Source organism: Carassius gibelio, chromosome A5, assembly GCF_023724105.1.
Source record: "Carassius gibelio isolate Cgi1373 ecotype wild population from Czech Republic chromosome A5, carGib1.2-hapl.c, whole genome shotgun sequence".
Taxonomy (NCBI): Eukaryota; Metazoa; Chordata; class Actinopteri; order Cypriniformes; family Cyprinidae; genus Carassius; species Carassius gibelio.
Genome location: NC_068375.1, coordinates 31,896,144 through 31,907,370, shown reverse-complemented (window position 1 = coordinate 31,907,370; position 11,227 = coordinate 31,896,144). Strand labels below are relative to the sequence as shown.

Below are 11,227 nucleotides of genomic sequence, written 5' to 3'. Positions count from 1 at the left end.
CTGTTTTATATTTTATTTTATATCTTCCTACATAGTATGGTACTAAATATTTGTATCACTGATTTTACATCTAGATTTTGTGATTACTGATCCTTTTATTTTTCAGCAGTTTGTACTATTTTGAGGCAGACTGAGACATACTGTGTTACATCTGCTCTCCTATTGGTGTTTTAAAGTCACCACCTAGTGGACATTGTCATGTATTGCAATTTTTTTAAACTTCACTTAAAATTCTTCTAAAATACATCAAGGATGTGTTGTACTGCATGAGATACCTCTTTCACAAAATACAATAATGCCATTTGTGCCATTTATCCAAGTAAAGTCTAAAAGTGCGTCCCAAATCGCGTACTTATGCACTATTCTATGATGTTTTTCTAGTATAAATAGTGCGAGTGCATTCACACTGAAAATTCCAAGAAGGGAAAGTGCACTGTCTTTAAATACCCGAAAGATGCATTTAAATAACCGGGAAAAACACAGTGTGGAATGTTGGACACTTCCAGCTTCATGCACTCAAATGTTGCAGCATCATTTAAGTATCGAAGAGGAAGGGGCTATCAGACTATGATTATGCTATTAATGAGAAAATAACCTTATACAATTCATACACTATACATGGTTAAGTACATAGTGTAGTGCATGTATTGCGCGTCTTTTGAGTCGCAGAATAAGTTTGCTAAATTCAAAATCATACTATTGCAAAGAATATAATTTTTGTAACATGTAAACTGTGATTTTTATTTTAACAACAACAATAAAACACCAGTAAAATGCTATGTTATTCATTTGAGACTAAAATGCATGGTCTACATCAGACAAAATGTTGCCCTAATCAAAATTAGCTACTAGCTAATATATTTAGATAATACTACAATATGTGGCAGTAATGATTTGCAGTTTTGAGCTCTTATTGTGAACAGCTGTTCACATTAATTGATATGCTTTTCTCTTCTCATTACAAGATTTTCAAAGTGTTAATTAGAATATCGACTCTGTATGTTCATCCCTACGGGGAAGATACCATCTGGTTGGTAAAGTATGTCTTTTTAAGCATGTGTGCAGTCTCATATTGCTTTATTTACCAGATAATTCAACAAATCCCTAGTAATCATTTCAACTTCTCTCTCTGCTGTCAAAATCTATTCGGTAACACTTTACTCCAAGGTTTCATTATTTAACATGAATTTCACCACCTGCTAAGAGTAAATGTAGATTCACTCACCACTTAACTGACATATCAATTTATACAGAATTCATATCTTGTTAGCCTATACATCTTATAGAAGCTGGGGGAAAGGTATCTGTTTACTGCTGTTAAAATGGTTTCCATCTCAGACAATGTTATGCAATGGCGCAAAGTTGAAAAAAAAAAAAGCGGGGGTTCCCTCAAAAAGCCCACACAATCAGCATAAGTGCTGTCATGCACAAGAGCCTTGAATTAATTAATTACAGATTTAATGACTCATGTGTTTGAATGATGACCAATAGCAGGCCTGCTGGTATGGAGTGGCTGTTTTTTTTCTCTTAACTGCAGGCAAGGCTGTAATCAAGGCAAGGCCCAGAATATACATAATCAGATACTGTTTGCTCATTTCTGATTCAGTTTCTCCTATTAAATAGCCCTTTGCACCATGGAGAGGCATTCAGCATGACCTTTTCTACCATAACTCAAGCATGACTGGGACTCACTTACCTTGAACACTCGACTACAATATAAAATATTCTATATGCTATATGCTGTTAAATGTGGTTAAAATTTGTAAATGTTTTTCAATTCATGACTGCATTCTTTCTGAATTGTTTCTTTAAAGAAACAACCCACTAGCTGCATCTTTCGTTGAGTCAGATGTTTCTGAAGACCTTGTAACCATAATTTAAAGGAACTGTATGTATGGGTCACCTTGAAATGTCCCTTTCAAAATCATTCAGATGTTACACTGACTTACGGCAAATGGTTTCTTTCTGCTTATTTCCCTCACTCCCCTTCAAATGTCTGAGGGACTGAGGGGGCTTGCCAAATTCCGCAAAAAGGTTGGATTTTATTCACTTAACTGTAGGAGGCTCCAAAGTCAAAGAACTACAATCGGTTGTACGTGAATCATCTGTCTTTTAGAGAATATAGGGCAATGATTTAATGCAAGCACATTTGGTGTCACTTTCCTCCTCATTATCCATTGTTTTATATTACAGTCTCTATACATTTCAAAAGTCTAGAGCTCTCAAATAAACACCAAAGTTTGCATGAAGCCCTTTTGAATTAAGTTCGCATAAAAAGTAAGGTTTGTACACTATCATCTCTATTTATTATTTATTTTCATTTTTTTACTCTGCACCATATATTGGTTGTCTTGATAAAACGTAATTATATGAAAGTCTTACTTCAGCAATGAGGTGGCATTTCCCCCAGAGATGATGAAAAGATCACAGTTTTCTCAGACTTTACTCAGTTAGCCCTGTAAATGGGGCCCTACACTGTTGCTTAGCAACACGTGTAGATGCTGAAGGTTTGGATCCCTAAACTCAAGTTCAAATTTTTTTTCTCTGACCCGTTTATGAATTACATTTAATTCAGAAGTGGGAACAAAGTGTCTTTATCCACAAAAGAGAAAAAGAAAAAAATCAGACTTTTCTTTCAGGAACACTATGGGAGCAGGATGCACTTTCAATGTAGATTTAAATTGCAAACTCTCCTTTTATTTTTTCCAGCTGTATCTTCTGTGTAGCAGAGAGCAAATGTCAATAGCACGCTGCTCTTGCCAATAATGTCACAAGCATGTCAACAGGATTTTGCATCCTATCAATCCTTTTTTCGAACTGAGGCAGCACTAGACAATGTTTGGATGTACAGTACAATTCAGCATTTAATCTTTTGACATTTTACATTTAATAAACTATAGGCTAATTGGGTTTAAATGTGATAACGTTGTGATAACGTCTGTCACTTTCCAAATTTCTCCCTCCCGTATACCTTCTCCAAAATAGCGTTCTATTCAAAAATGTCCTGAAATCTTAAGTCTCTGATGTGGTAAAAATGTGTGGGCTCAGCAGGTGAAGATGTGACTGGTTAGAGAAATTCTGGATTTCTGAAGAAACATATTTCAGTGATTTTTGTCAATTATTAAGGACATTTTTTTGTGTGTGTGTTGTTAAAGGTGACATCATGAAAAGCTGATTTTTCCAGGTTTTACATGCTATAATCAAGTCCCTGGTGCATCTACCAACCAATGAAACGTGAAAAAGATTAACCCCTTTACTTTGTTTTGGTTAGCCTTTTTCTGCAAACGTCTGAGAAAACGAACACATTTGATTTCGCTCTCTTGGTGATGTGGCAAAGGGATCTTATTATAATATCAATGCCCCATCTGTAAGTTATACCCACAGCACCATCATTTTGATATTGAAAGCGACAACAGTGTACCAGCTCTGATGTCGTGGTGAAAGTTTGAGCAAAACATGCTAACTGTTCTGTCTTTGGCTGCACAGACGAGCACAGAACACTATTTAGAGTCCCAGCCTCAGTGGAGACAAGAGAGCAGTGGATTTATTGATTTATTTACTGTAAAATGTTATACCTTCAAATACATAACCCACAGTTTTTTGTAGCTGTGCTATAAAGTAGTAGGCGATTTCACTTTTTTAACATTAGTGTGTAATGTTGCTGTTTGAGCATAAACAATATCTGCAAAGTTGAAGAGCTGAAAGTTCAATGCAAACGGATATGTAGTCTTTTAAAATTCTGGCAGTTTAATGCCTACAAAAAATGCTGGTAGGGACTACAAAGTGCTTCTTCCCAGGTCCGTTACGTCATGAAACCAGATACCCGGGAACACACAACAAAGGGGCGAGGCCATGTTGTGCTGCTTTAGAGAAGAGGAAGAGAAAACCAGGAGTGCAAGTCAAAATCTGTTTATATATAAATCGGGATTCTGTCTTCTCAGGATTCAAATGGATTCACAAGTTTTAGAACCAATGATCTAAGTCAGTGGTTCTCAATCCTGTTCATCGTGTAGCCCTGCTCTGCATCTCTCTCTCTCTCTCTCTCTCTCTCTCTCTCTCTCTCTCTCTATCTCTCTCATTCAGGTCGTCAGATCAGCTCCAACAAACTGAGAAGCATTATACCCTTACAAAAAAGTAGTATACTTCAAGTTTACTTTACTAAGCATACTTAAGTAAAGTTCAAGTATATTTTTAAATATAATGATAATATAATTATAATCAAAACGCAGATGAAATCGATCAACACCCCATAGATTGACTGTAATTATTACCTCTTCATCAGTCAACATTTTATTCCATAAGGTTACAGTTTTGATGCTGTTTCATGTCAGATGATCATGTTACATGTGCTAGTATCTGGTGTTTCTTTTTTCTTCTTCACTTTTTTGGGGGTGTGGGGGGGGGTTCTGTACAGAAGATGTGTACTAGCGCCCTCTACTGTATAATAATAAAAACACAGATTCCAGGAGCACAAAGTATAGCTCAAATATATTTAGATTTTTTTTTGTAAGTATAAGTCAAGTATACTTAAATGTCATTTTAAGTATATTTCTGAGAAGTACATGAAGCCCATTTCTGAGAAATACATAAAAAGTAAACTAAAAGAATACTTTCCTATTTTTTAGTTTAAAAGAAGGATACTAATAGCACAGTTGAATAAACATCTTTTAGTAAGGGTAGCTAGCCTACATGGACGCGCGTATGGTTGCTGTGCTGTATTAAAGCTTTAATCAGAATAAAACAGTATATTAAAAATCTAACAGAAGCAGTAGCATTTATAAATGACAGCGCATCTAAAAGTATGAGGGTCTATGGTATTGAGATTATTCGCGTCGGGGTCCTGATTTCCCTGTCGGGTAACGTTATGAACGTTATAAACGACAGCGCATCTAAAAGTATGAGGGTCTATGGTATTGAGATTATTCGCGTCGGGGTCCTGATTTCCCTGTCTGGTAACGTTATTCAGAAAAGCGAATGGTTCACTGAAGGGCGTAGTCGTTCATCAGCTCCAACCAAAGAAATGCTCTTTCAAAAACGTTACCCAAATGCTATGCTAATGTTGTAAGTTTTAGTCAGCCAACACAAAAGTCACACGCTTTACCTGGAGAGACTTCAGTAAACGAAGATGAGAATGATCCATCTAATTTTTAAAACACCAAATTACAAACGAAATAGCACTACACCCGAGCAGCTGCCTTTGAGATGAGTAGAAATTCTAACGGATATAACTGACTCCAGGTAGAACGACTTGATACAAGTTCGTCATCTCCACCGTTGTAGGAATAGCTCTGGCAGAAGTCACGTGATCTCGCAGGAGCGCCTGCTGCCAGAAACATTGAACTGCTTTGGCTTCATCCAGACGAGTGTCAAGCGTCAGTGGAGTGGAGAGCGAGAGCGCGCAATACTATAATCATGACATCCACAACAGCAGGTGAGACAAAATTCTCCTTTCATTTTTCGAAACACTTCTAAACAACATCACACGTTTGACTTTTACATTTTCTCATATTTAACAATACATTTTCTATGTGTGCGTGTAGCCTAATTTTTTTTTATTATTTCCTAGAAGCCGAAACCCGCCAGAGACTGCTGCGAAACGTGAAGAAGGAGGTAAAAGATTCTAAAGCAATTAAAGCCAAGGGAGAATAAGACTGAAACGCCCTTTATAATGTGACTCATGTTTCAGACATGCCTACAAAATGTGTGGCGTGAGTTAACCAAACACCGGAGCTAACATTTTACCAAAAAAGAAAGCAAAATAAACCTATTTATTCTGTTTAATTAATTGTATAGTTACATATTGTGGTAAAATCATATGTAGCCTAACTGTGCGATCTCAGCACTATACAGTAGCCTGTTTTATTAATTATTTATAGTTTTTTTTACATATTTATTTTTTCTTGAAAATGCTACAGCTGTTTATCAGTTCTTCCCCATCAAGCACCTGTCAGACTTAATATAATAGTACGACATTTAGAGACTATTTTATTCAAATGTGTTGTTGTTACAGTGAAATTAACGAACCCATAAGCACTCTATAAGCACTTTCTATGTATTACAACTGCAATGTGGTTTATAGTCTTTAAAATATGTGCTTGTTCATATATTTTCTTTTGGACGTAAAAAATACAGCTTACAGTTCACTGTCAGAGTTGCCAAGTCCGCGTTAAAAAATATATATATGGTCGCTTGTTAGGAAAACCTGATAAGCAGCTTCGTTTCTTTACATTTATGGTAGCCCCCCCCCCCCCCCCTCCCCAAATATATTATTGATACTGTCTGCTTGCAGCTAAAAGCCAATCCTCCTCCTCCCCTTCTAAACTAAAATCGTGTTTAACGAGCAGACATGTGTCGTTGTAATACAAGCAATGATGGTTAATAGATGTAAATAGACTAACAACGCCACCAGCAGAGATGGAGAGGAAACATGGGAGAAGGTGAACGGTGCAGGGGAGGAAAAGGACCTAAATCAATTTGTAAAATATTTTTTATAACGAATTATCATTAAATCAATAAATAAACAAGCAGTTATACTAATAATAGATACATATGGTTCCAGTTTATTTTATTATAAATATGTGGCTATAAAGCTCCACCTTAGTGCCCTTGACTTATTCCCATTTTCCATCTTCAAACTATTGTCCGCAGGTGATTGGAGGATAGTGTGCACCCTCCCGCTTTGTTACAGTTGGATGATTTTTGTAAAATAACTTCTGTTTTTGCTCTTCAAACTCAGGTTAATATGTTGCAAATTGACAGAAACAATTGATAATAAAAGAACGTTGATTATAGTAAATGATATAATAATATTGGGCTTGTTTTTGAAGCTGCGGTTGCTTATTTATCTTGTGAGAGTTGCCAACACTGTTTGATTTATTTGTGGTATTGATTTAAGGCCCGTCCCATCTCTTTTTGCAGCACAAAATGCATTGTGTGATCTTTGCCTTTCAGTCATTTCATCTGATTAATAGGTTTCAATAATCCTTTTGGCTTAAGCAAGGACTGTTCTATCTGTGTTGCATGAGTGTTTGTCTAAGGATTTGCGCAATGGATCAGGTTTTGTATGAATTTGGTTAGGGCTGCACGATTAACCGAACATGATTAATCACAATTGTAATGCACATTTTGTCAGTAAAGCCGGTTCTTTGATTAGTAGTAAATCTCCATCACACTTTCAGGTGGATAAGTATTTATCACACAGAGCCATATTTCTATGACAAGCTATGCAAAATTGCGTTCATAATCGCAAACGATATAATCGTGGGATTATGAAATCGTTTGTGATAATGACAGCTGTTTGCGTATCTTCTCAGTGAACTATGGCTCTGTGTAGTAAACACTGCTCCATCTGCATCTTACTGCATCTTACTACTGATCACAGAACTGTGCTTCACTGAAAGATACGCATGACAATTGCAGCTTCTGCCTAATCGTGATTTATCGCCTTTGTGATTTAATTTTTATTAATTGTGCAGCCCTAAATTTGGTGTGAATTTTTTGTCATGTGGTGCAATGTATAAATAATCAGAAATGATACAACAATTTAAAAAGTTACAAGAATGAACATGGGAGAAGAATTCCATGAATCTCAACTCTTAAAATAAATGGCTATGCTATGTTTTATTTTGTCATTTCATGAAAATATCAGCATCTGTGTGATTAGTCAGCAGAAACAGTTTTGAGGTTAATTAAAAATAGTGATCTATGATATTTTATTATGTTCAAAAAAAGTGTGTCCATTTGTGAGCACAACCATGTCTTTAGATTTTTAGAGCAAAAATGATAGTTTTTATTTTTTCGTAAAAAAACAGAAGGTTCGAAGTGGCATGATGTAATTATACATTTTCTGCTTATTGTAATTAATGGGGTTATTATTCATTCATGAATTAGGAGATTATTTAAGAACATCTTTAATTTCAATAAAACCTATATTTTAAATAAATGAAACTTAAGAAAACACACACACGCACACACACACACACACACACACACATATATATATATATATATATATATATATATATATATATATATATATATATATATATTAATAAGAATTAAACATAAGCAGTCATTTTTTTAATTCCGTCTCAACAGTTTAGCCAGTAGTAGGCAGAGATGCCCTGTTTGATTAATTAAATTTCTTGCTATAACATTTAAATTAGCAATAGTTTTCTATTTAATTAATAACACATTGGCTTATGCATTAGCATCCTGCTCATGCTAAACTTATTAGTTACAATTTCAAAGTAAACGCACATTGTTCTCAAAGGGGGGCAATCTTCCCACGTTTGGCACTACTATGAGTCCAATTTAATATAAATCTGTGATCAATTTTTATATTATTTTTTTGGTGGATGTCGGGCATTTCACCTGGAGGTCCTTGGCAGTCACAGCCTGGTATATAGTCTGTTATTGCTCTGTGTCTCAGTATATCCTAGTAGATGCATAAAAAAATGACATTTCAGTGCTTGAAACACATTATTATGATGACTGGAACAGCTAATCAAGAAGAGTGGAGGCAGGTGAACTCTCACCCTGTATGCTGCTCGTGATGACAGTGTATTCTTGATCCACGCCATGTTTACAGCATAGCTGCTTGGAACCTGGAGTCATTTGCCATTTGCCGTCCATATTTACCATTTTGCAGCTGTTAACTAAAATTATGAAAGATCATTATTACAGATATTACATTGCTGAGATGAGGAGCATAGGCAAAGCAACAAAAGACTCATTTTGTGTCACGATCAGCCAGTCTATCTCTCTCTTTCTTTCTCTCTCTCTCTCGATCTCTCTCTCTCTTGCCCACACCTGTGTTGACACAAGGAGAGGGTCATGCGCAGAAAGCCTCTCCACACTCTGCCCAGCAGCCCTCCATTTGTTTACCTTTCCTTCTCAGCTTCCTTTTAACACAGCTAGTTAAATTCATTGCTTATCAGTGTGTCCTTAAAGAACCTATTTATATTATATTATATTATATTATATTATATTATATTATATTATATTGCACAGGTGCTTCTCAATAAATTAAATGTTATGGGAAAGTAAATTTATTTCAGTAATTCAACTCAAATTGTGGAACTCGTGTATTAAATAAATTCAAGGCACACAGACTGAAGTAGTTTAAGTCTTTGGTTTTTTAATTGTGATGATTTTGGCCACATTTAACAATAAATTAGAATATGGTCACATGGCAATCAGCTAATCAAAATGGTTTCTCAGTTTGGTTCACTAGGTCACACAATTACGGGGAAGACTGCTGATCTGACAGGTGTCCAGAAGACATTCATTGACACCCTTCACAAGGAGGGTAAGCCACAAACATGCATTGCCAAAAGAAGCTGGATGTTCACAGAGTGCTGTATCCAAGCATCTTAACAGAAAGTTGAGTGGAAGGAAAAAGGAAAAAGTGTGGATGAAAAAGACACAACCAACCAAGAGAACAGCAGCCTTATGAGGATTGTCAAGCAAATTCAGTTCAAGAATTTGAGTGAACTTCAAAAGGGATGGACTGAGGCTGGGGTCAAGGCATCAAGAGCCACCACACACAGATGAGCCAAGGAATTTGCAGAACCACAGACAATGTCAGAGGCGTCTTACCTGGGCTAAGGATAAGAAAAACTGGACTTTTGCCCAGTGGTCCCAAGTCCTCTTTTCGGAGGCTCTTTGAGAGCAAGTTTTGTTTTTCATTTGGAAACCAAAGTCCTAGAGTCTGGAGGAAGGGCGGAGAAGCTTGAAGTCATCATCAGTATGAAGTACAGTGTTAAGTTTCCACAATCTGTGATGATTTGGGGTGCAATGTCATCTGCTGGTGTTGGTCCATTGTGTTTTTTGAAAACCAAAGTCACTGCACCCGTTTACCATTTACCAAATTTTGGAGCACTTCATGCTTCCTTCTGCTGACCAGCTTTTTGAAGATGCTGATTTCATTCTCCTGCCCACACTGACAAAAGCAGCAAAAGTGGGTTAAATGACCATGGTGTTGGTGTGCTTGACTGGCCAGCAAACTCCCCAGACCTGAACCTCAGAGAGAATCTATGAGGTATTGTCAAAAGGAAAATGAGAAACCAGAGACCAAAAAATGCAGAAGGGCTGAAGGCCATTGTCTAAGAAACCTGAGCTTCAAGACCACCTCATTAATGCCACAAACTGATCGCCTCCATGCCACGCGAGACTGAGGCAGTGATTGAAGCAAAAGGAGCCCCTACCAAGTATTGAGTACATGTACAGTAAATTATTGTTATTATTGGTCTTATTAAGTATTTTAATTTGTTGAGTCAATAGGTGGGTTTTTGTTAAAAGTGAACCAAAATCATCACGATTAAAAGAACCAAATACTTAAACTACTTCAGTCTGTGTGCAATGAATTTATTTAATACACAAGTCTCACAGTTTGTTGAGTTGAATTACTGAAATAAATGAACTTTTCCATGACATTCTTATTTATTTATACACCTGTATTATATTATTATCAGAAAATGTTGATAATGTAGAATTATACCTTTTGCTTTTACTGGTGAGTTTGTCATAAAACAAATGTAATAACAGCATCGATTTTTTTCTGTAAAACATGGGGTAAATAGGAAGTGTTAGAGCTATATTTTTCAGTCCTGGTCCTTGGGGTCTCTTTTATTTAACACAAATGATTCAGGAGAGAGGTCTATTAACTAAGCTTAGTGGGTCGGATAAGAAAGGCATACAGGGATGTTCAGTACTCTGGGTCCCATGTGTTTTTTACAAAATAAACCCACAAAGATAATGACTGACTGAGTTGAATTTATTTGTAGCAAGAAAGGGACCACAGAGTGCTGTAAGAGAAATGATACTCAAACATCTGTATAGGATATTGTGTTGCCTTGGACAACACACAATTATACCATTTTGTGGTCATTTTGCAAATATATTTGGCTGCATAATGTCACAAATGACCAATAAGAAGCATATAAAAAGGCATTACAGGGTCCTAGCTGTTTTTAATGAACATATAAAATAATAAATACCCTTATGAAAAATAAGTGTATTCAAGTGTGCTATTAGTATTCTTCTTTAAACTAAAAATAGGAAAGTGTGCTTTTAGTTTCCTTTTTATGTACTTCTCAGAAATGGGCTTTATGTACACCTCAGAAATATACTTAAAATGACATTTAAGTATTCTTGACTTATACTTACAAAAATTCTAAATATATTTGAGCTATACTTGTGCTCCTGGAATCTGTGTTTTTATATA

The 11,227-nt window shown here is 35.9% G+C and overlaps 1 protein-coding gene across 2 annotated transcripts in view; it reads left to right on the top strand.

Annotated features, from left to right (window-relative positions):
• The first annotated feature begins 5,334 nt into the window (after nucleotides 1–5,334).
• Nucleotides 5,335–11,227, top strand: part of sgsm1a (small G protein signaling modulator 1a) — a 32,772-nt gene continuing 26,879 nt past the window's right edge. For both annotated transcript variants that reach the window (XM_052595677.1, XM_052595685.1), the window contains exons 1-2: nucleotides 5,335–5,431; nucleotides 5,567–5,610. In XM_052595677.1, the coding sequence (XP_052451637.1) occupies nucleotides 5,413–5,431; nucleotides 5,567–5,610 (63 nt within the window). In that variant the 5' untranslated portion in view covers nucleotides 5,335–5,412. The remainder of the gene's footprint in view (nucleotides 5,432–5,566; nucleotides 5,611–11,227) is intronic.